The 26,415-nt window shown below is 46.2% G+C and overlaps 1 protein-coding gene across 7 annotated transcripts in view; it reads right to left on the reverse strand.

The window, feature by feature from the left end:
• Positions 1–16,518: 16,518 nt before the first annotated feature.
• The window catches only part of GNG2 (G protein subunit gamma 2), a 237,304-nt gene continuing 227,407 nt past the window's right edge, over positions 16,519–26,415 (reverse strand). For all 7 annotated transcript variants that reach the window (XM_069208642.1, XM_069208637.1, XM_069208640.1 and 4 more), the window contains one exon: positions 16,519–19,227. In XM_069208642.1, coding sequence (XP_069064743.1) covers positions 19,099–19,227 — 129 coding nt within the window. In that variant the 3' untranslated portion in view covers positions 16,519–19,098. The remainder of the gene's footprint in view (positions 19,228–26,415) is intronic.

The raw sequence follows: 26,415 nt of genomic DNA on the forward strand, positions 1-26,415 counted from the left end.
GCCTCCCATGACACCTCCCCAGCATATTTGTCTTAAACATTTACCCCCTGCGTCCTCATACACGATCTACTCTCTCCCAGTCAGCATCTTCTTGCCACACTGTGTCCACTGTGTCATGCTTCTCGACATCGATTCTTCAACTTGCTGGGTCACTACCTGAATGATGTAACAGCTACGATCTTGCTTCATTTGTTCAAAGCCGCCCTCAAAGCACACCCCCCCCCCAAACAGAATCACTAAAATAATCACCATAATTGTAACAAGTCCCGTAAATTCGTGTTAGGTAAATTATACAGCCTGTCCAGAATTCCCTTTTATCTGGAAGATTCCTACAACTTCATTTTCCCTTACTGTGTTCCAGAATTTCCATTTTGGAATTGCTTGGATGCCCAGGAATTTTTCCAATAACTTTATCAGATATTCCCACTCAATTAACTAGTCATAAATTCTGTCACAACAAGTATGCAGCTGGAAAACACAAATGCAGCATATTTTAGATCTACTTTCCACCAGAGGAAAGGCCCCGGGCATGTAGCAATACAGACTACGTCGATTGATCTGACAACATGACTCCGTGAAATATATTTTGATTAAAGTCCATAGGGACACTGCATCGGTATTGAGGGGGAACATGGAGGGTCTCACGGAGCACGTAAACCACTGGATAAAACTCTCTCTAACACTAATAAGCAGGATAGTCGTGCTGATTCTTTATAACATTACAATCTTCATTGAGTAGGCTCATGTGGGGTGTTAAGCAACCTAGAATTGATTGGGCTACACTGCTAAAGTCTTAGGCGGAGGGAGGACTGGGGATCCCTGGTTTTGAGCTAGAACACTGCTGTGCACAGGCACACTTTGCCCATTATTGGTACTACAGATTAACTCTTGCCCCTCTCATTGTAGCTGAGAGTGACATAGCTGACACATACCCATGGCCACTGGAATTATGCAATTCTGTGCCTGGTGCGTTTTCCCCATTATTATGGATTTGCCACATTTACCACAGAATCCATCATCTGCTGCATTATCTGCAGATTTTTACCAAAAAAAATGTTTCTAGCTCAAACGGATTAGTTACTCAAAATATGTTGATGTATTTACGTGGAGTGAAGGGACCTTTGCAGCGGTTGGCTGGTCAACTTTTGGTTGCTTTTTTCTGAATTTGGCTGTTAAACTAGTACTAATGAGGTGAAGCGTTTGCCCAGACATTATTAACATATGTAAAAACTAAAAAACAATGAAGTAATAGTATCAAGAAATGTGCCACACTATGCCACAGTTTGCATTTTCTTTCCAATATAATTTAGTCAACCCTGATGCACAATTTGATGCCCTCTTGCTCATAATTCCAGTAGCCCTGCTCATAACGCATGCATGCAATACTGAGTAATCCACAAATCCGGAGCTCAGGGATGTAGGAAAGTACCATCTTGCCTGGCATATAACCCCCATTTTTCACAGTTTATATGTTGTTTTAGTTGTATGTGTCACTGGGACCCTGTCACCCAGGGCCCCAGTGCTCATAAGTGTGCCTGAATGTGTTACCTGTGTAGTGACTAACTGTCTCACTGAGGCTCTGCTAATCAGAACCTCAGTGGTTATGCTCTCTCATTTCTTTCAAATTGTCACTAACAGGCTAGTGACCAATTTTACCAATTTACATTGGCTTACTGGAACACCCTTATAATTCCCTAGTATATGGTACTGAGGTACCCAGGGTATTGGGGTTCCAGGAGATCCCTATGGGCTGCAGCATTTCTTTTGACACCCATAGGGAGCTCTGACAATTCTTACACAGGCCTGCCACTGCAGCCTGAGTGAAATAACGTCCACGTTATTTCACAGCCATTTTACACTGCACTTAAGTAACTTATAAGTCACCTATATGTCTAACCTTTACCTGGTAAAGGTTAGGTGCAAAGTTACTTAGTGTGAGGGCACCCTGGCACTAGCCAAGGTGCCCCCACATTGTTCAGGGCCAATTCCCCGGACTTTGTGAGTGCGGGGACACCATTACACGTGTGCACTACATATAGGTCACTACCTATATGTAGCTTCACAATGGTAACTCCGAATATGGCCATGTAACATGTCTATGATCATGGAATTGCCCCCTCTATACCATCCTGGCATAGTTGGCACAATCCCATGATCCCAGTGGTCTGTAGCACAGACCCTGGTACTGCCAAACTGCCTTTTCAGGGGTTTCACTGCAGCTGCTGCTGCTGCCAACCCCTCAGACAGGTATCTGCCCTCCTGGGGTCCAGCCAGGCCTGGCCCAGGATGGCAGAACAAAGGACTTCCTCTGAGAGAGGGTGTTACACCCTCTCCCTTTGGAAAATGGTGTGAAGGCAGGGGAGGAGTATCCTCCCCCAGCCTCTGGAAATGCTTTCTTGGGCACAGATGTGCCCAATTCTGCATAAGCCAGTCTACACCGGTTCAGGGGACCCCTTAGCCCTGCTCTGGCGTGAAACTGGACAAAGGAAAGGGGAGTGACCACTCCCCTGACCTGCACCTCCCCTGGGAGGTGTCCAGAGCTCCTCCAGTGTGCTCCAGACCTCTGCCATCTTGGAAACAGAGGTGGTGCTGGCACACTGGACTGCTCTGAGTGGCCAGTGCCACCAGGTGACGTCAGAGACTCCTTCTGATAGGCTCCTTCAGGTGTTGCTAGCCTATCCTCTCTCCTAGGTAGCCAAACCCTCTTTTCTGGCTATTTAGGGTCTCTGTCTCTGGGGAAACTTTAGATAACGAATGCAAGAGCTCATCCGAGTTCCTCTGCATCTCTCTCTTCACCTTCTGCCAAGGAATCGACTGCTGACCGCGCTGGAAGCCTGCAAAACTGCAACATAGTAGCAAAGACGACTACTGCAACTCTGTAACGCTGATCCTGCCGCCTTCTCGACTGTTTTCCTGGTGGTGCATGCTGTGGGGGTAGTCTGCCTCCTCTCTGGCATCCAAAAACGCTAACCGCATGATTTGCAGCTAGCAAGGCTTGTTGGCGTTCTTTCGGTGGGAAAACACTTCTGCACGACTCTCCACGGCGAGAGGGATCCGTCCACCAAAGGGGAAGTCTCTAGCCCTTTTCGTTCCTGCAGAAACCTCAGCTTCTTCTGTCCAGTAGAAGCTTCCTTGCACCCACAGCTGGCATTTCCTGGGCATCTGCCCATCTCCGACTTGCTTGTGACTTTTGGACTTGGTCCCCTTGTTCCACAGGTACCCTCGACTGGAAATCCATTGTTGTTGCATTGCTGGTTTGTGTCTTTCCTGCATTATTCCTCTATCACAACTTCTTTGTCCTTGGGGGAACTTTAGTGCACTTTGCACTCACTTTTCAGGGTCTTGGGGTGGGCTATTTTTCTAACCCTCACTATTTTCTAATAGTCCCAGCGACCCTCTACAAGGTCACATAGGTTTGGGGTCCATTCGTGGTTCGCATTCCACTTTTGGAGTATATGGTTTGTGTTGCCCCTATCCCTATGTGTCCCCATTGCATCCTATTGTAACTATACATTGTTTGCACTGTTTTCTAAGACTATACTGCATATTTTTGGTATTGTGTACATATATCTTGTGTATATTTCCTATCCTCTCACTGAGGGTACACTCTGAGATACTTTGGCATATTGTCATAAAAATAAAGTACCTTTATTTTTAGTATAACTGTGTATTGTGTTTTTTTATGATATTGTGCATATGACACTAAGTGGTACTGTAGGAGCTTCACTCGTCTCCTAGTTCAGCCTAAGCTGCTCTGCTAAGCTACCATTATCTATCAGCCTATGCTGCTAGACACCCTATACACTAATAAGGGATAACTGGGCCTGGTGCAAGGTGCAAGTACCCCTTGGTACTCACTACAAGCCAGTCCAGCCTCCTACAAGGGACATAAATTTGGTTCAATACACTGACAGGCCCTGAAAAATACTTAGCAAATGTGCACGATCAGAAATGTTCTATGCACTCCACAAATGCCACTAACAGGCATGTACACTACTGAGCACAGGGCACAACAGCAGCTGGAGAAGCAGGAAAAGTACACACTGGGTGACATGTTTACAGAACAGCAGTACGTTAAGCAAAACGAATTCACTTTGCCAATAGCAAGGTCCCCTCTAGACATGTTAGTGTATAAGAGACTTAGGGGGTCATTACAACATTGGTGGTAAAAGCCGCTTACCGCCATGCAGAAGACCGCCAACACACCGCCGCGGCTGCGGAATTCCGCCACAGCTACTATGACCCACATCTCGGAACCCGCCAAAATTTAGACACCCACACAAGTCCGCCACACCAAAGGTCAGTGATAAATTGGCGAAAACAAAACCGACACCGTCACGCCAACAGAAATACGCCCACACTATCACGACACACGAATCCATGCGGCGGTCTTTCAACCGCGGTATTAGATTGGCGGTACACATCGCCGCGCTCAAAATACACACACACTTACAAAACACATCCACATTGGACAATTCCAAATACACACACCTGATACACGTACACACACCACTCCCACACACCCAATACAATATAAAACACACACCCACATCACCCACAAACCCCTACTACCAAAAATCGAGAACGTAGCACAGAGAGAGACATCACCAGCAAGTACAACAGCAACCAAAGGCACATAACACCATCACCCACACAACTTCCACGCACCTCATACAACACACCACTACATATCACCACACTTATCACCACACATACCACCCCACACATCACCTACACCACCCCATGGCACGGCAAAGACAGCCCAGGTTCTCGGAGGAGGAGCTCAGGGTCATGGTGGAGGAAATCGTCCGGGTAGAGCCACAGCTATTTGGATCACAGGTGCAGCACACCTCAATTGCAAGGAAGATGGAGCTATGGCGAAGAATAGTGGACAGGGTCAACGCCGTGGGACAACACCCAAGAAATCGGGAGGACTTCAGGAAAAGGTGGAACGACCTACGGGGGAAGGTGCGTTCCGTGGTCTCAAGACACCACCAGGCGGTTCAGCGGACTGGCGGCAGACCCCCACCTCCTCACCCACAACTAACAACATGGAAGGAGCAGGTCTTGGCGATTCTGCATCCTGAGGGCCTTGCAGGAGTTGGTGGAGGAATGGACTCTGGTAAGTCAAATCTTAACTATTACATCCCCCATCCTACATGCATGCTATCACATACCCCCACCCTCGCCCTCACCCCTATCACTCCAACTCCTCACAAATGTACCAATATCACAAACCACACATCCCAACACCAAGCCCTGCATGCAACAACAAAGCATGGACACCCATCACTAAAGCATGCCCACTACACATACCCATACACCCCCCTAAACCATCATCACACAAGCTCCCACACAGGAATGCCAGCACTGGGGTACACGGTCACCCACCCATTGAACACCATGCCACACACTGATGCAATAATCATGCCTTTCCACCCCTGAAGGACCACTACCCAACGTCACCAGTCAGGAGGGTCCAGACATGTCCACTCCACCCACAGAAGAGGCCCACAGTGATGACAGCACCTCTGTCCAACTGGATCTAGAGGACCATCCCGGACCATCGGGGGCCTCGGGACAGTCGGTTCCCCTCACACAGGCACAGGCCACCACAGACCTTCCCCCCTCTGGAAACACCAGCACAGCACCCACCCAGCGGGCCCATACCTCCGTCCCCAGGACACGTCAATCAGCTGTGTGTCCACCACTACAGGGAACCCAGGATAACCCACCACCCCAACAACAACAGGGACCTGGGGGCAGTGGGCACACGGTCCAGGGGACGGAGGCCCAGGAACACAGGGGAACTGGGAGGGCTGCTGTGCGACAGGGGGCGGACAGGCCAAGGGAACCCACTCTCCACGAGGCCCTCTCCTCCATCATGGGAGCATACCGCCACTCCCAGGAGACGATGGGAACGGTACTGGCCAAGTTTCAGGAGACCCAGCGCCTGCAGGAGGAACAGTATATGGGCTTCAGGGAGGAACTCAGAACCATCAGCTCCACCCTGGGAACCGTCGTAGGGGTGCTGAAGGAACTACCAGGAGGGACACTGTGGCACTGCAAGGGGCCCCTGACACTAGCATGGACGATGAACGATGTGTGTCGATGAACTGCCCACCACCTCCGCCGGCGCTAGTGGACAGGACGCCCCGCCACAGGACCACCCCACCAGCACCCCACCCCCTGCAAAGGGAGAACCACCTCGCAAATGTTCCCTGAGATCCAGGAGCAAGACAGAGCACGATGCCAAGACCCCCGCCAAGAAATGAGACCACCCTGATTGTCATCCCACTATCCCACTCTGTCACCCTGTCCATAATTAAACTGCCCCAGCTCCACTTCCTATGCCCTTATGGGCAATGCACCTGTGAGACTAATAGACTGGACTCTGCCATGGACACTCCTCCGCCATCACCCCTCACCATTTAACTTCCCCCTCCAATATTTTGCATTTAAATAAATACACCTAAAGCACAACATGATCTGGAGTCTGTCTGTGCTTTCGAAATAGTGTATTTGCAATTACAGTGACAAAATGTTCTTGAAATAGTAATGTCAACATACCTATGTCACACAGCTCTAGTCCATGAGGAATCTAAGCAGATGACACACGTTGGGACCCACATCTGTGAAACCGTAAGGGAAAGTGACAACTCAGTGACCATACACTGGGTGAAAACGACAGACAGGAGATAGGCAGTAGTGTAAAAGTACATGTAGTAGGCAGGAATGTATTCTCACCAGTGTTTCACTGGAAATATTGCTGGATCACTGAGTCTCTGTTCTGCATGTCTTCTTCCTCTGCTTCATCCTCATCACTGTCCACAGGCTCCACAGCTGCCACAACACCGCCATCTGGACCATCCTCCTGTAGAAAAGGCACCTGTGGTCGCAAAGCCAAGTTGTGAAGCATACAGCAGGCCACGATGATCTGGCACACCTTCTTTGGTGAGTAGAATAGGGATCCACCTGTCATATGCAGGCACCTGAACCTGGCCTTCAGGAGGCCGAAGGTCCGCTCGATCACCCTCCTAGTTCGCCCATGGGCCTCATTGTAGCGTTCCTCTGCCCTGGTCCTGGAATTCCTTACTGGGGTCAGTAGCCATGACAGGTTGGGTACCCAGAGTCACCTGCAAATGGCGAGGGACAACTGTTAGACACACACTAACCTGTAGGGATAACCCCAGACAACCATTCCCACTGTCTTGCTTCCAGGGGCTCACCTAATAGCCACACACGGTGCCTCTGGAGTTGACCCATCACATAAGGGATGCTGCTATTCCGCAGGATGTAGGCGTCATGCACTGAGCCAGGGAACATGGCATTCACATGGGAGATGTACTGGTCTGCCAAACATACCATCTGTACATTCATGGAATGATAACTCTTCCGGTTTCTGTACACCTGTTCACTCCTGTGGGGGGGGAGGACCAAAGCCACATGGGTCCCATCAATGGCACCTATGATGTTGGGGATATGGCCAAGGGCATAGAAGTCACCTTTCACTGTAGGCAAATCCTCCACCTGAGGGAAAACGATGTAGCTCCGCATGTGTTTCAGTAGGGCAGACAACAGCCTGGACAACCCACTTGCAAGGAAATGGAGCACTGATAGCACCTGCACTTGAGGGGGGATTCCTGTGGGATGGCGGATTGCTGACATTAGGTCTGGCTCCAACTGGGTACACAGTTCCTGGATTGTGGCATGGTCAAATTTGTAGGTGATTATCTCCATTGTCGACAGGTCCACCAGCGGTCGGTACACCAGAGGATTCCGCCATCTCTCACATGTCCCAGCGGACGGTGCCTATGAAGGACAACAGCGACCACAGAATCAAACAACTCAGAGGTACGTACCCACAGTTTACCCAGAACACCATTCATACACAATAAGTGGCCTGTATGTGTGTTGAGACTAGATCTAGGTATGTGTGACGCAGTTGGAAATTAGGCCATGTGGGCCCCTGAAATGACGGCTGCCTGACCTCTAAAGTGGGACATTGGGATGTGAGCTAACTGCGCAGGCGTTGTACACCGTCACGGTAGGCGGTCGGAGACCGCGGCGCAATGCTGCAGTGGTTAACATTGGACCCTATGGTTCCCAGGAGCCAATGACGATGTACGCCGGCGGTGATGGTACGCACCGCCGCGGACGTGCCATTTTCTATCTGTTCAATCACTCGATACCTGATCTTCGACAGGAGAGGACCTACACTGCAAGTGCTGCTGTGACCTCGGTCTGGAAGAGACAATGGCTCGTGCGTCTGGGGAAAGGGCCCCTGCCTTCACATCAGAGGAGTTGGAGAAGCTCATTGATGGGGTCCTCCCCCAGTACACGCTACTCTACGGTCCTCCAGACAAACAGGTAAGTACACAGGGAGCATGTTGTATGGGCTATGCCTGTGTGGAGAGGGCTGGATGTAAGAAGGAAGGGGGAAGAGTTCTGCGTGCATGAAAGACGGTGGGTGCATGTGCCACATGGAAAGGGTAGGGATGGGGGCCACTCACTTTGACGGTGCAGTTGGTAATGACTTCTCTTCTTCCCCTGTACATTTCATGTAGGTCAGCGCCCACCAGAAGAAAGATATTTGGCGTGCCATCGCCAAGGACTTCCGGACCCTGGGGGTCTACCACAGACAGAGCACCCACTGCCAGAAAAGATGGGAGGACATTCGCCGCTGGAGCAAGAAGATGGCGGAGGCTCAGCTGGGGATGGCCTCCCAACGTGGGAGGGGTGCCCGTCGAACCATGACCATGATGTTCAGGATCCTGGCGGTGGCCTACCCGGAGTTGGATGGGCGCTTGAGGGCATCACAGCAGACACAAGGGGGTGAGTACACTCTCATTCAGCTGACTTTGCGCGCAGTGGAGTTGTCTGGGTGGGGAAGGAGGGCTGTGGGTTTCCCTAGGCCAGGGTGAGTTCCGTAGGCTAGGCTCCTCCGTAAGGCATGGCCCTGTGGCCCCCCACCCCACCTCTGTCGAGTGCCAAGTACAGCTATTCATGCCCCTGTGTCATTTATGTCTGCAGATGTCGTCCATAGCCTTGTAGGCCATTTCCCAGGAATTGCACTGTAGAGCCCAAGAGCGCGGCATAGTGCAGGGGGCTTCTGTGTCTGTCTTGTCCGCCAACGGTACCGGTAATCCATGCACTCAACATGTCTTTATTCTGTTCCCCCCCCCTTTTTGTGGTTTCCCTGTTCTTTGTGTGCATTAGCATCATCAGGCGGAGGAGCAGTAGCACCGGAGCACGAGGGAGCTGCATCCCACATGGCCATGGAGGGCCACACTACAGACTCAGAATTCACCAGTGGGACGGAGGGCGAGGGGAGCTCCACGGCGGGGACAGGAGCTGACACCAGCGACATGAACTCATCCTCTGATGGGAGCTCCCTTGTGGTGACAGCAACATCTGTGCCCCCCGCATCTACAGGTACTGCCGCCACCCCCCTACCAGCACCGCCCTCCCAGCAGCCCCTCAGCCTTCGCCCCGTGCCCGCTCACCCAGGACGGTGGGTGTCACCTTTGCCCCAGGCACCTCAGGCCCTGCCCCAGTCACCCCTGCTGCCCTCAGTGAGGAGGCCATTGACCTCCTCAGGTCACTCACTGTTGGGCAGTCTACCATTTTGAATGCCATCCAGGGTGTAGAAAGGCAGTTGCAACAAACAAATGCATTCCTGGAGGGCATTCATTCTGGTCAGGCGGCCCTTCACCGAGCCTTTCAAACTCTGGCCTCAGCACTGATGGCAACCATTGTCCCTGTGTCTAGCCTCCCCTCTCCAACTTCCTCCACCCAAACCCAATCCCCTGTACCTCTACCTATCCCAAGCACACCATCAGACCAGCCTGCACACACCTCACCACACAAGGGAAGCTCAGGCAAACATAAGCACCACACATCCCACAGGCACTCACACAAGCATCAGACACATGCAGACACACCAACATCCACTGCCTCCACTGCATCCCCCTCCTCATCGTCTTCCTCCTACCTCCTCCCTCCCAGACTCTTCCACACACACACCTGCATGCACTACCTCTACAGCCACTACAACCCTCACCAGCACACCCACCAGCACACCCCGCTCACATGCAGTCACCATCCCCACTACCATTCACACGTCCCCTGTGTCCTCTCCCAGTGTGTCTGTGACACCCACTCCCAAGATACACAAATGCAGGCACACACCCACCCAACAGCCATCCACCTCACGACAGCCTCCAGCGCTTGCACCTGCACCCAAAGTCACCAAACGTACACCTCCTACTACCACCACCTCTTTCTCCACTCCCAAACCCCCTCCAGCTTCCCGTCCCAGTGTGTTCAAAAAACTTTTCCTGTCCAGCCTTGACCTTTTTCCCACACCTCCCCCACCCCATCCATCTCATAGGTCCCGAACTTGCACCTCAGCCACAACATCTCCGGGACCAGTGGTGCCTGTAGTCACAGGTATGTGTAGTGCACCGGCCACCAGGACAGCCAGTGTGGCACGGAGCCACAGCACAGCCAGTCCCGCCCCTGTGAAGCATCAGAAGTTGGCCAGTGCCCGGAGGGAGAGGGGGAAGACTCCAGCCACCCAAGCTGCTCCCAGGGGTCCTGGTGGGAGTGTGGACTCAGCTGTGACACCTCCCAAGGTGGGGAAGGGCCACAAGAAACCCAGTAAGTCTGGGAAGAACAGCACGGCGGAGAAGACCGCCATCATCCCCGCTGCCCAGGAGGCCACCGCCAGCCCCAGCCCAGCTGCCCAGGAGGCCACCGTCAGCCCCAGCCCAGCTGCCCAGGAGGGCCCGTCAGCCCCAGCCCAGCTGCCTAGAGGGCCACGCCAGCCCCATCCCCCAGGAGGGCCCCGCCAGCCCCAGCCCAGCTGCCCAGGAGGGCCCCGCCAGCCCCATCCCAGCTGCCCAGGAGGGCCCCGCCAGCCCCAGCCCAGATGGGCCATGAAGGACCGCCAGCATAAGACCCGCTGGGCCATGAAGGACCGCCAACTCAAGCACCGCTGGGCAATGAGGGACCGCTAACTTAAGCACCGCTGAACAGGGCACCGCCAACTCAAGCACCGCTGAACAGGGCACCGCCAAATCAAGCACCGCTGAACAGGGCAAGCACCGCTGAACAGGGCACTGCCAACTCAAGCACCGCTGAACAGGGCACTGCCATCTGAAGCACCGCTAGCCCATGAGCGGCAGGGGCACTGACGCAACTGGGTCCATCACGGGGTGAGTAATGCACTCTGGGCACCAGTCCCCCTCCAGAACCAGTGGAGACATGCATCCACTACCTCTGTCCTTCGCAGGATGAAGCACTCTGGGCACCAGTCCCCCTCCAGAACCAGTGGAGACATGCATCCACTACCACTGTCCTTCACAGGATGAAGCACTCTGGGCACCAGTCCCCCTCCAGAACCAGTGGAGACTGTTATCCACTTGAGAGACTGTGGCTTTGCACTCCCCAGGATATGGCAGTGGCCAAACCACTCACCGGAGAGACTTGAGAGACTGTGGCTTTGCACTCCCCAGGATAATGCAGTGGGCAAACCACCTACTGGAGAGACTTGAGAGACTGTGGCTTTGCACTCCCCAGGATAATGTAGTGGGCAAACCACCCACTGGAGAGACTTGAGAGACTGTGGCATTGCACTCCCCAGGATAATGCAGTGCGCAAACCATCCACTGGAGACACTTGAGAGACTGTGGCTTTTCACTCCCCAGGATTGAACAGTGGGCAACCCACCCACTGTAGAGACTTGAGAGACTGTGGCTTTGCACTCCCCAGGATTGAACAGTGGGCATTGAGCCCCCTCGTGGATCTGGCGTTGTGTACTCATCTGGCTGAGGTGCCCCCCCCTCCCTTCCCCCTGAAGTGCCTGTTGTATTTCTATCTGATGCCCCTGCAGTGTTCTCTCTGTTTTGATCTGGTATCGAGTGTGGGCCTCGCCCATGCATTTTGGGCCCAGTGGTCAACGGACTATAAATGGTGCAATACCTGGACTACTATTCTTGGTGTATAATTTGTTATATATGTATATTTTTGCGTACTGCATTTTAATAGATTACAATGGTTACACTCATTTCCTTTTGTCTTTCCATTCTTCCTGGGGGGGTTGGGGGTGTAACTATAATGTATAGATATGTATTAGTGTGTGTGTTGTAGTGGGTGAGGGTGTGGGTGGGGGTGTTGCGTGTGTGTGTCCCTGTTTTTTGCCTCCCCCCTCCCCTGTGTCGTAGGTGCAGTAGTCACCGTGGTCTTCGCCGCTGGCGTTCGTGCTCCTGGTACAGGAGCAGGAAGATTATCGCAGGTAGGATTTGGAGTTATGGGTCCATGGTGTCCTCGTTCCTCGTGGAGTGTGTAGAGGTAAGCATTTATCCTTTGAAATTCCTGTTTCCGCCGTGTTTTTATCCGCGGTGAATCCGCCCCGGAAAAGGTGGCGGATTGGCCTGTCATAATACTGTGGGCGGTACATTGTCTTCCGCCTGTCTGTTGGCGGTGACCGCCGCGCTGTTTGTTTGTACCGCCGTGGCGGTCAGAGTGTTAAAGTGGCTGTCTTTGTTGGCGGTTTCCGCCACGGTCGTAATTGCACATTTTTTTATGCCGGCCTGTTGGCGCTCTTACCGCCGCTTTAACACCGTCCGCCAGGGTTGTAATGACCACCTTAGACTGTCTTTAAAAACTATGTTCACTACATTCCCACGACAGCTGTATGCACTACTTGCATTAACGTACATCTGTAACACTAAAGATGCATCCGCCATACTATCTAGGTTATACAAAAGGGCACAAACCAGAAAACTACACTGTCCACTAGGAATCAAGAGAATTTGGGAAAGAGACCTAAGCATTCAACTGAATGGAAATCTTGTGGTGAGCTAAGTAGAGAGATATCAGCTAATGTCAGACAAAGGTCAGTACATTATAAGTTTCTTCATAGGTTTTATTTCACATCAATGAAATGATTGGTTTGAAGGCTGAGACAGGAGACCACCTGCCAGTGATGCTGGGACACTCAAGCAGTTCTTATGCACGTTGGACCTCTGTCCAGGAATAGAGATGCAGTAAGAGGATATATTTAGAGACAGAATTGACCATGCTAACACTCAAACCATTTCTGCGGATGGCATCACTAGATTTAACACTAGAAATACCCCAAAATGGTTGGACGTGTATGGTAGTAGCCATATTCCCAGGGAAAAACAAGATGAAATGCATTGGAGATGAGGCCCGTAGCCCACTTTGGAATCATAAAAAAAGTAAAAGCCCTGATATACTGCAACAACCATTGCAAAATGTATAATATGCTACTGCCGACCTATTCTAGACCCAAAAACATACGGGATCTACTGATTCCATCTACTGGGAGAATAGACTGCATTTGGGAAACATTCCGCAGTACAATTGAAGGGTGGAATGGAATGACCTGGAGCTCATAGAACAAAAAGTTGATAGCCAGAACTAGTAACAGTGTAGTATATAAATGCATAAAAGTAAAATATGTGTGGGACAATATTGTGGAGGTCCTTTGGGAAATTGTTGGATATGTGGATTATGATAAGTAAAATGTCCAAAATGTATTATGATGAACAATTCCATTACCTATACCAAATATGCTGATCTTTGTGCAAACTGATTTCACAAAATGGATGTAAGCTAGTTAAACATATTAAATAAAGCAGCATGTTCAGAACCTGCATGCTCTCTGGTCTCCATACCGTTTCAGGAGGGAGCTTAGATTCGGAACTGTGAGTGCAACATCCAAATGTGCTCTGCTGTGCTCTGCACCCTCAAATGTAGAGGTACAGCGTGGCACAGAACAAATCTAGAATGAACAATTAGCACTGAACCGCTGACACCTTTCTTCTAGTTTGAACTTGTTTCGTTAAACACAACTTGCCTTACAAGTGAGTTTGAAGCAGGGATTTGAAACCTACTAGCTGTAAGGAATATTACAACATATTTAGCCCTATTAAAAAACAACTGCTTTGCATCTTCATGGTACAACCCAATTCTTATTGCCTGATGCTAAACCAATGGTATATCTTCTTTAGGCAATTTAACTCTGCCTTAAAGCTTTCAAAACGCATGGCCTAATTCCTTTACCTGGCTCCCTCTTAACTACCATCTTCACCAGAACCGGCTTTAGCGCTGGTGGCGCTCAGTGTGAAAAAGATTGTAGGAGCCCCCAAAGACCACCTCGGCCACTGATTTCCTCACTACCACCCTTCCATAGAGCTACTTGAGTCTCCATAACCACTGTCTTTCAGATGCATTTAATTAGTTTTATAGCATCACTCATGCCAGTGTAGAGCACAGAGACAATCAATCCTACGTGTGTAAATTAGTGTATAGGAAATGTTACATAAGACAGATAAGTGCAGGAGTCACAGATCATCCATCCGGGTGGGAAGATTGCTTTGTCTGGAGAAGCACTACATCATTTATAATGTAACACCATGCTTGAGGGTTATCTTTAATAATAAGAATGGGTTTCTACCCAAATTATCGGTTTATGCAACATTAGGATGATGAAAGAAGGAAAGAAATGATAACGCTCTAATCTATACCTTGCTTTTTGCATGCATCTCTTTGATGACATTTAACAGCTCAATGTTCTATATTAGGATTTTAACTTATAAACTGCAAGTAATAAAAGGATCTTTCTTCTAAAAGTAGAAACACTCTTACCTTTTTACATGATATACACTTTGTGATCTGCATAGCACACATTCTTTGCAGCAGACATAGTATCCCTCTGCGTTACGTTAAGATGAGTCAAAACTTCCCCTAGGCAGAACTCCGATCTCTGTCCAGAAAGAACATTAATAACAGAGTTATCTTTGAAATTTTTATTGTTGGCTGGAAATTGCCAGAGGCAAGGAACGCCAGCAGCAGCTGCTTTTAAAATTATAATACACTTACAAACACAGAGGCCCCACCCAAAGTCAGCACCCGGTGCTGTGGCACCGGTCACACCGCCCCAGAGTCGGCCCTGGCCGTCACATCCTTGCAAGCAAAGATTGAATATATCTTCAGTCTCCATCACTTCTTTCTCCCTCTCTTTTCCAGGGTCCCCAAGTATTTTTGCTTTACCGCTAACCACACCAGTGCTGCACTTCAAAACTGTTAGGGTAAATTACACTTGGATTTTCTCGAAATGCACCTGCTGTTTGGCTTTTATCCATAGACATTGTCTTCAATGCACTGTAAGGTCTCAATAATCATGCAGATTAGATTAAATATGGCAGGGTGTTATCATTAGTCTTCCCAGACAGCTGTGCTGGAATTGGCATCAACATTCCTCCCCCTTATAAGGAGGATGGCGCTGACCAATAAAGTGTTCTAGAGTGCACCAACAAGGCAAACTCTGTCTTGAGTTCTTGCAGGGTGGGTATATTAAGTACTATGAATTGGATAACAATAACATTTGTTATATACAGATCTCATAAAAAGCAGAAGTGCTGTATTAGTGTTCTTTAAATACAAGTTACATTATTGTTTTCATTTATTGCTTAGTCAGTGAGAAGATCAGAAAGTAAAAATGGGACATTTGAAGGGAGGCCCTCTCGTGGAAGAATCAAGGCTACAAGAACATACTACTACCAGTCATAAGGGCCCTGATTCCAAGTGGTCTAGAAGGGGTGAAGTACCCAGTAAATATCAGTACTGTGGGATTCTGGGTGGTAAACACCTCCGATTCCAAGTTTTCATTGGTAAAATGAGGAATTACATGCAGATTTCAGTACTTCTATATTAAATTCAGCATGTACCTGAATTTGCTTTGCATTTTTCACCCTGTAAATTTTATCCGGTTTGACTTCACCATCACAGTCTTTCAAGGGTGCGGTGGTTTGGCACAAATATTAGATTTTCCACCCCTGCACAAACCTGGGTTTTTGAATTAGAAAAACATGAAAGAGATTGGAATTGACTAGCCCTCTTGAAATCAGGGCTAGAGACCTCATTGTTGGCAGACCACACACAGTACAAGTTATCTATTTTTAAGTATTGTGTAGGGTACTTATGGAGAGATTGTTTAAATACACCTGAAGCTGATGACAACAATCAGACATACTTTATTTATAACATAAGGAAATAGATTCTACAAAATCAGAGGTCTGTGTGGTCAAGAGTGATGGCGACATCTGTTCGCACAACACTTCAGGACGATTGGGTGCAGTTTGATGCTATTCTTTACCATCATTCTACCCAGCCGTTCCTCTAGTGGTTCAACTGATGGCAACAATACATTCAGGTGTATACTGCCACTTACTCCTCCAATTGTCATGAAATTAAACAGGAGCTGATTCATTTAAGTTCCAAATCATGTTTTGTGCTTATTCATAGCCTTTTCCTTTTTCGTTCTCGTGTATACTTCTGCATTTATTCTGGTATCCACAGAGTGAAGACATCCCTGTGGCTGGAATATTCACGGCATCGGTTATTGTACAACCAATGCTCTTCACACAAGGATATCATGGAAGGAGAGGCATGTTACATTGTGCTGCTGGAAAAAACAATTAGTCATTGAAATTAATCCAAAAGTTTATTTAAAACAAGTACATTGTTTCACATGGGATGAAAATGACCACTACTTTGTTAAATTCATTCAAGTTTCCCTGTAAAAAACTGACAAGGGCTCACATTCACATTCACTTACCCCTCAAAAGAAATGATCAGGAAATCCATATGCGAAGGTAGTTGGTGTGGCAGGATATTTAAGAACCTACTCGCCAAGCCACACATATCTTTGTCTAAAAACATCTCACACATGCCTGTCCTCATGATATCTTTGTAAGACACAGTTTCTAGGCCCTCCGTAGGGTGGAAGTGGTATATGGTGTGCAGTATGTACAGTGTGAGTATTTGGAGGTGAAAGCCTTTTTTTGGCTCTCCATTGTGCAAAGGATTGATGCAAAGTGCACCCCGTCATACTTTCACAGCATCACTATTAGCATTTTTATCCCCACCGTTTCTAATATCTCTCTGTACGCACAACGAAGATAAATGAGTGGAAAGGGGTGCCACAATTTGTTGCACTTTAGAACCAAAGTATATGTATTGAAACAATTTGCAACAGTGGTGCCACCAAAGAAATCCCCAAATGGCATGTGAATTTTTTTTACTGCACATTCTGTTCATGTTAGGATTACATTTTATTGCACTCAAAGACCATCCAGTTGCAGTTGGTTATAAAAATAACTTGTTTTTTACATAGGGCTTCATGCTCAATAGGTTGATCTCAAATTTTGAATAGGAAGAATAGGACACAAACTGCAGATCCTTCAAGTGCTTAAATTTAATGTATGGCTACATATATTCTGATGGAATTGAGAAAACAAAAAGAGCATGCTAAAAAGCCGAGTTGTAACTGTTGGTAACTGGGTTGGGTTGAAGATGCTTATTGGTGGTGCTGCTGTTGCACAATTGTTGGCAGTACCTCAGGTTCCATTACTATTTAGTAAGAATGCTATGTTAAGTTCACCATCAAGGTTCGTACGAATGAGTATTATGGTTAAAATGAGCAAGGGTCAGGTGTGAGTTGGATTTCATGGCCGCAGAGAACCAGGCCGGGCTTTGTCTTCAGTTAAAGAAGGTTTCCAAGTTTAAAAAAGTGCAATCTACAATATATTTACATTGTTTTTATTAGACCAGTGAAAACAGCTGTAGAGCATGAATCGTGTGACACAACCTCCGGTGGAAGTTTCATATCCTTTAGAGGGGAACTTTTGTCTTTTTACGTACTTTTCTATAATTGTTTTGCGTGTTTCCCAAAACAAAAAAAAAGCCACAAAATCAGAGCAGCGATCCGACAAAGCAGTCGCTGACATCTCTACAGAAACAACCCTCTGCTGAAACAGACAGATCCATGTTTACCACAATATAGCAAAAATATACTTTGTTTCAAATGGGATATAAAGTTCCTTCAGAAGGGTAGCAAAAGATTTATGTGGCTACTACAAAAAGATATCATGGATCTCACTCCCTCTAAGATATTTTTTTCATGATGGCTATGTCAATCTAATCCTGATACGCATCAGCCACCAGTGCTTTGAATGGGATAGTGTGCCACATGATAATCTGAGCTCCTCTATGATACGGTGGTGTTTTCTGGTAGCAATCTGGCGGACGCCAATGATTTCAAATGCTTTTTGTTTTTTTTAAATCCAGGACTGCAGTTCTCTTTTCCGGAACACCTATTGGGTAATCGATTGCTAAAGCTGTGTCAGGCACCCTTCAATGTGCAAGTGCACGACGGGAAAATTATGGTAAGACCAATAGCACTTGCACTAATTCCCCCAATTTCTGCACTGATTCAGTAGTTGTTTTTCCTCTACAGCTTCTTGCACCTAGGTACACAATTAAACAATTTCAATATCTAAATGGAAGGCAGGGAGAACGTAAACATGCAGCACGCCCTCAAAGTAGGTTACAAAAAATATGAAGCACTGTTTACAACACAAATTACTTTTAGTTGCAGAATCAAATCTACCATCTATAAATGTTAGAAAGAGTGGTAATGTTTTCCTAGAAAGGTGACGTGGACATCATTTACATTGGGATATTCATTGTTCGGCACTGGTTGCACTGTCTGGTTTAGTATCTCGCTTAAGAATTATCGATGCCGAATTGAGTCTACTTGGAAGCTGAATAAAATTAAACTAGAAAAGCACATGACCAAAGGTTAAGTAACAACACTACTGCAATCTATCCTGCTGCTAAAACTGACAGTTTACCTTAAATCAACTGGTATCTGAAAAACAACACTAATAAATCCAATAAGGTTATACAGACCCTCAGTGTTATCTCGCGCTGCACACCTGTCTCTTTTTGAAGGGAGAATCTATCATTAGCCTCCTGCGTGAGCAGGAAGTCACAAACATTTTTAGCTTTACTTGGTTTCTCTACAGGCCATTTACAGATTTTAAGTTGCATGATGTAGATCTTCCTTACTTCCTGAAAAGATGACTAATATCTCGAAACAGGCACATCCCTTAAGCTTCAGAGCAATTTCAAATTCTGTGGCCCATGCAAGGGTTCCACATGGCTAAAAATTCTACATCAATGTCCAGAGAGGCCTGCCTGGTCTCCAGGCTGTTTCCCTGATTACAGAATCGCGCAGAAGAACTTCTTCTCTCTAAACGGGTTTTCTGATGCTGGAACCGGAGTCAAAAGAGGGTCTTCCTTGGCATGGGCTTCACAGTATGCCATCAAATCCGCTGCCGCTTTCGACACCTGTTAAGATGAAGTGAGATACTTATCGTTAAAGGTTTGGGTGAGAGAAGCCAAGGAGTTTGTTTGCTTGGAAATAACAATATACAATGAAGTGTTTTAGGAGCTCATATAGACCATGTAAAGAGAAGCTATCTGATAGATATTATGCATTCCACTTACTTGTGTAGAACCAAAGGCCAAGCGTACTAACCTATTTTGAGGTCACAAACGCTCTGATTCGCAGAATCAGAGCGTTTGTGACCACAAAATATACTTTTTCTATGTGCAAATCCCATTTTAGTAGTTGTTAAACTTTTATTGACAACTAAAATGGGATTTCGAATGCTTATCAAATTGCAAATTGCAAGGGCATGCTGGAGACCTCCCTTCCAAATGACATTTTGTGACCTGTGCATCAATGGTTTGTGACTGGAATTCCGATCGCAAAGCTCTAAAAAGTCACAAACTTTCAAGTTAACGTGGAAACCTTTTCGCAAAAGTAAAGGGCCCACTTTGGACCCCTTCTGCTTTATGAATAGTGGAGAAAGTTTCTGAAGGATTAGGCAGTAGTTCATCAGACCAATGTCATATCTCAGAGAAACTTTTTTAAGGAAAAAAGCTTTATTTTTAAAAAGAAAAACAGTGCGATTTTCTTTAAGGAAATCTGCTTTCAAAACAAGCTTCTTTATTTAAAAAACAATCACAAGCATGGTTGCCTGCTGACCATTGAGGGAAACTATATCCCTGTGATTGTATCCAATCGGAGTGAGTCACACTTTGTGACCTACCTAATGTACAGTAATTAGGTACGTTAGATTGCAACTCACCATGATTTTGAATTTTACAAACCAAACCTATCAGTAGACCTACTAATATATAGGTCGGTTCACAAAATTGAATACTGATCATAAAAATACTGGCAAATTGGGACCAGTTCTTGTGACTAGTACAGTGGTACATCTGGGCCTAGGTTCTACTAGGAGTGACAATATGAATAGCTCTAATTCTGTGTGTGTTAGTCCAGGAACTAAGATGCATTTCCCTCGAACGCAGCGATACCATACTGCTCCAACCAGTAGAACTGGTACATTTGTGACAGGGGGAGAAGGCATAGCTGAGAAAATCCTCACTTGGATACAGCCTAAGAGTCCTTGAAACTTCAGAACAGTTGTGTTATATGAAGACACTGTCAGTTTGGGAATAATACATAAGAGTGGATGTCTATTGTATTCTCACTGAATTGGTTTTATGTCATCCATGTAGAAAGTAAATAGCATGACTCCCCTGTACTGCAGTACTTCTTGTGCTGATCAACAATGTTGCTGTTTTCAAATAGAAAACAAATTCAGTGAGGTCGGTCACAATATTGCAGAAAGCTAGGTAGCCTCAGTGATTTTGGCTGCACAAATATGCTCATCAACAGATTCCACTTTACAAAAACTTAAACTGTACCAACCAGGAATAAATATTTGATCATCAAACTCAGCCATATTATTACTGTGTAGATTGTAGCCTATCCTACATGGGTAATTTTAGTTCTCAGTAGCTGGACCAAACTTCTGGAACAGTCTGCCTTTCTACCAACATCTTGTCCTAATATCATGCATTATAGGCACTGCAAAATTTTCGACTTTTCACATATGTAGAAATGATCTCTTCTGTGACGTGGTCAGGATATGCTGACAGTGGTGAAGAACCTTCTAATTCCTTCATTACCAATAATGCCACTTCTACGATCCCCACCTCCTTAACCCAGTTTTTTCCTTTACATGTAGGTCACTGTGCCTCCTTTAGACACCCTGCTACTTAAACTAAAAGAAAACTTTCAATCTCCCGAGAACTGTGTACCATCTGCTTCCCCTCTTAAATGTGCACTATGTATCTCCTTACTTGTCCTCCTCCAGGGGAAGAACTTAAGCCCCCTTTAGAAGGCATAAGCAATTCTCATTTCAGAGGTGGGAAATATAGAAACGAAATCACTGGCAAGTAATCAAGGTATTAAATCCTCAACCTCCATTGTCATTCTTTTCTTATCGTGAGGCTATTCCAAAGCTTTGGCTTATGGTCAGACACAAAAATATAGCAGCTAACAACTAGTCAGTAGTTACATCATTAAATAAAACATCCCCTAGGTGTCACCCCAGTTATAAAGAAGAAGAAAAGCTAGATGTAAGTTCAAGATACTTTGGATCACCCATCCCAATTGTTAATATGTGACTAAGGTTGTAAAGCTGCCTTACATACGATTTTGAGACAACACCCTCACGCTTTACCTAGAAAACAGCCATAGCCTGAGGAGAACACCCCTGACTACAACTGGGACGATCCACAACAGATAAATCATCGGTAATGGGGTACGCTTCTGCATCAGGAAATATTTTCCCCATGGTGAAACCCCCCACAAAATGCATTGCAGAAAACCAATAGCATTTCTCAATGCACAGTTGTGCACTACATACTGTTCTGTATGTGTAAGTGCTTCCGCATTGTTTGTCAATTAACAAATGTTTACTAGGAGTATTCCTGAAAATCTGTAACTTTCAAAGGTGTTCAGGCAAGCTATTGTGAATACCAAACATGGGTATATCTTCCAGATGTACATTTACTCATTTCCCTGAATTTGGCCCACACTGCGTATTTCTTATCCATTTATTATAATTCATTGATATGGACCTTTACCTCATAGGGCCTGATTTAGAGTTTGGCGGATGGGGTTACTCTGTCACAAACATGACAGATATCTTGTTCTTTGTATTACGATTCCATCTTACCCTGTGGACATTGTATTATGGCGGGCAGGAAATCCATCACAATTATGATGGAGTAACCTGTCCACCAAACTCTAAATCAGGCACATAGTTGGGAAATACGTCAAAGCCAGGGGTCGTGCCTTACACCTGGCTTTTATTGACCTCTCCTGTGCTTTATGGGTATTGAGCTGTCACTCGTGGATCTCCTCAAGCAATTGTATTCAAATACGACAATTAAAATTCGATATGGACATAATGGGGAATGTACCACTGCTATTAAATCTGAAAGAAGGCTATGGCAAGGATGCATCTTGACCCCATTCCTTTTTCTCCTCTATATTAGTGACTTGGACCAACATTGGATCAAAAATAGGAACGATATGCCCCAGATGGGTTCTCGTCCGGTCCCTTGTCTCCTATATGTGGATGACGCTGTGCTTCACGTGCAAACAGCAAATGGGCTCCAATCACTTCTTGAATCCTTTACCTCATTTATGCTTGACCTAGATTTAAGGGTTATTTTCTCAAAATCTTTCATGATGGTCATGAGTCCAACAAACGTAATCTAGGATGCATGTGGTTGGAGGTGTTACTATTCTCAGAGTACCCACTTTCAATTATTTGGCATATGTATTGATAGCTCTTTAAGCTGGGTTCACCTACTTAACATCAGAGCACAACTGTTTCAGGGCATGATAGAAGTATTATTCCATCTTTATTCCAGTTTGGGCACCAAATTGGAAAAAGAAATGCTTATTTATAAAAACGAATGTATTCCTGTGGGTCTTTATGGTGTGTGGGTCGAGGGTTATGTAAATGCAGAGCCTCTTCAGGTCGTGGAAAACAGATCTGTGAATTGTATCCTACCCACCCCAGAAACCAGTATCCTCGTACATCAGTCATGAGGAGCTGGGCCTAAATTGTCTAGCTGATATGACCCATCTTGCCCGTTACATTTTTGAGTCAAAATTTGGTCCTCTCCAGAAGCAGCCTTTTCTAGATCAGTTTTGGAAGATTGCTTAGCATTGAATGGCATAGATAAGATTCCGTGGCTGAAATTCATCAATCATTCGTTTGAGCAAGTGGGCTCCAGCACTGTTCTGTCTAAGGAAATGGAAAAAAACATTTTCTTTGACTACTTGTTTAAAACTCAGTCAATTAAAGCTTTAAAGATGCAAACAGTGGTAGCGCACTCAAACCTGATTTACATCTACGGTCCGGAGAATTATCTTGCCTTATTTCATAGCCCTCAATGCGGGTTTCATTTAACGAGGTTTAGACTTAGCACTATCCACTTTTTATGTGCCTTTCCTGCCCAGGGATCTTGGGTTAGATTTCCTCCTAAATGCCCCTTTCAAAATCTTACTACCTACAGTCAAGTTAACAGCTTGAAGATAAACGTAACCATAACAGAAGTTTTGAAAATCTCACTTAAATTGAAAAAGAGAAGGTCCTGGTTCATTGAGGGGAGCCCGGTTGAAGCCGTGGAAGTTTACAAATATTTGGGAGTGTGGCTGAACCATAGGGGATGCATTTCCTCCCACATTCACATGCAACCGGCAGCTGCAAACTCGCTAGAATGAGCCTTTTGCAAATTACGGAAGTCACTGGTGAATCCCGATCTTAGACCATTGTTAAAGGTGTTGAGCTGTAAATTACTTCCTACAATAATGCATGGTGCAATCATGTTTAGAAAAATAATGCAAAGTTGCTTGATAGGGCCCAATACATGTGCTCCTGAAGAGTCTTCTACCTCCCCAACTGCACGGCACATGCCCAAATTTATTACAAGTTTTGCTTGGTCTCTCAGCATTGGCCACTTCAGGCAAAATGTTTTGTATATTGCCTGAAAGTGAAACATGTGAAAGAAAACAGACTGAAAACTATAATTTTCAGCACTGCACATGCACTGGATACTTAGGGGTCGTGAGATCTGGTCAAGCGGTCTCCCAGTGTCAATAACTTCTAGATTGATAGCTAAGCAAACAAAAGCAATTTCGATGGAACTGGAGTGCCAGACCATCAAGATATTGACCCATGGCAGTTGGGCATCCACTCTCTATGAGCCAGGGAACCTCTTGACTTTTCTTTCTCTGCCATTTAGCCTGGCTCAAAAGCAAGAGCTAATGAGATTGCGTTTGGGGTTAATCCCATTAAAAACGTACTGGTATGGTTGGAGAAACTTTGATGACCAGGACAGCTACAGTCGATTAATCCATATCCTTTGCATCTGTAAAAAGCTGCACCACCTCAGAGTATTTTGGTTGTGTCCAACATGGCGTGCTCTACATATTAGAACCTGTAGCACAAATGTTGAAGCATGCCTGAAAAGTGAGTCTTCACAGCTAGCAGTCCGATTTCTGAAGTTTCTGAGAGCGGCTTGGGCATCATCTACATGTGCATCAGATGCTGTACTATATTAGACTGTTAAAGCGATCACAATTTTTTAAAAGTCCAACTGTAATTGCTTCCCCTGCTGGACTAGATCACACCCCTCCGTCTGGTCCTCTTGTAAGACCTGCTTCTTGAGAAACTGTTTATTAATTTCACTTTAGTCCAAGACTCGTTAAGAGGTATCATGCATGCATAAGCACCTTCTTAACTAGCCTCCTGCCAGCCCTCAGGATTAGTCATTTTTTAGGTCTCCTGTAAGGTCTGAGAAGACTCCGGACCTTTGTTAGTACTTTAGGGCCGGACCTCCTAAAGACTTTGTGCACTTGCTCTAGGGCTAAAAATTGCACATTAGTTTTATGTATTCTTTTAACATATACTTTCTACACTTTTGCACTTTTTATATCTCTTGTATTTTTGTGATTTCTAAACTTATTTTGGTTCCAGGCCTTTTGGCCTTTGTTATTACTGACAATCAAAAATGCACTTATGGTTTTTATTGTAATGATTTTAAATGTCTGCACAATAAAGAATTATCTGTCTATTACTTCACAAAGCATGGTGCACTTTATGTTTTTTTTTGTTCACATTATGAAAATCCTTGAAAAATACTTTTACTACCTGTTTTGAAGTCTGTGAGCATTAGGCAATATTCTTTGCCTTTAATATTCTTACAACATCTTGGTTCTGTAGAAATATGTGTTTCTGTTATGAACTATAACAGAAGTGGTCTGGCTGTTAGGCGCAGATGTGCGAACTGACCTCTAAAGTTTGATCTGCCCTGTCAATTCTTAACAATTTTTAGGATTTTTATTCTATGCTGTTGCATTGTTTTTATGATGAGATTGCACTGTTTTTAACTTTGGAAGTTTATATAATGTTTTATAACAGTGGTTCCCAACCTGTGGTCCGGGGACCCCTGGGGGTCCTCGAAGCCTTCTCAGGGGGTCCGCGAGAGCCTAGAAAATTAAAAAATATTAACAAATATTGACAAATTAGGTCCCCAGCTTTCTGTAATGACTCAGGTGGGGGTCCCCGGATTCCCATGATGATTCCGTGGGGGTCCCTGGGTTCCATTAATGTTAAAGTGGGGGTCCACAGAAACCAAAAGGTTGGGAACCACTGTTTTATAATGTATGATGTGAAATAAATGTATTGTCTTTTTGAGTTCTAAATTAGACCGAAATAAACAATAACTGAACTGAACCGAGCATCACTATGGAATCATTCACATTAGAATTGCCATTTTTAGAGATCACTATGAGGGTCATTTCAAGTTTGGCGGATGGAAAAGCCCATCTGCCAAACTCCCGACAGGGTGATCATCACCCATGCATCGACCTCCTCGCCGGAGTCATTATGAGATTACCGCTGGGTCGGCCAGCCTAGCGGGAAACAGGCTACAGCATTCTCTCCGGCTCATAATTGAGCCAGCTGCAATGCTGTAGCCAGCAGGGTGCACCAGCACCATCGCAATGTTCACTGTCTGCAAAGCTGACAGTGAACATTGCGATGGTGCTGGGAAGGCAGGTCCCTGCACTGCCCATGCCGAGTGCATGGTCAGTGCAGGGGCCCCCTGTGGCTCCCTGCACCTGTTCTCCACCAGCCTTTTCATGGCAGTGGAACCGCCATAAACAGGCTGGTGGAGAACAAGATCATAATCTGCAGGGCTGCGCTGCTTGCAGGGCGGCCCTTATGATTACGATCTCTGCCACGCCAGGCTGCCAGGATCCATGATCCTGGGGGAACTGGCGATTCCCTAGTGGTCTGACTTCCAGGGTTGTAATGTGGCAGTCGGACCACCAAAGCAAGTGTGGCACTCTTAAGACCACCACACTCGTAATGACCCCCTAAACAGTAGGAATGAGTACTTACATATATTCTCATTATTGTAACCTAATTTGTATCTCACAGTCCCTGCCCAGGTACAGAGCCTAAGTGCTACCTATGTAGGTCTGCACTTTGCAAATACTCAGGCACACAAACACACACATACATTTACATACTCAGTGCTTATCCATAAAATCTGGTGTGGGTTTGGCATACATGATCAGTGATAGGTATCCAT

The sequence above is a fragment of the Pleurodeles waltl genome, chromosome 9, assembly GCF_031143425.1.
Source record: "Pleurodeles waltl isolate 20211129_DDA chromosome 9, aPleWal1.hap1.20221129, whole genome shotgun sequence".
NCBI classification, from domain to species: Eukaryota; Metazoa; Chordata; class Amphibia; order Caudata; family Salamandridae; genus Pleurodeles; species Pleurodeles waltl.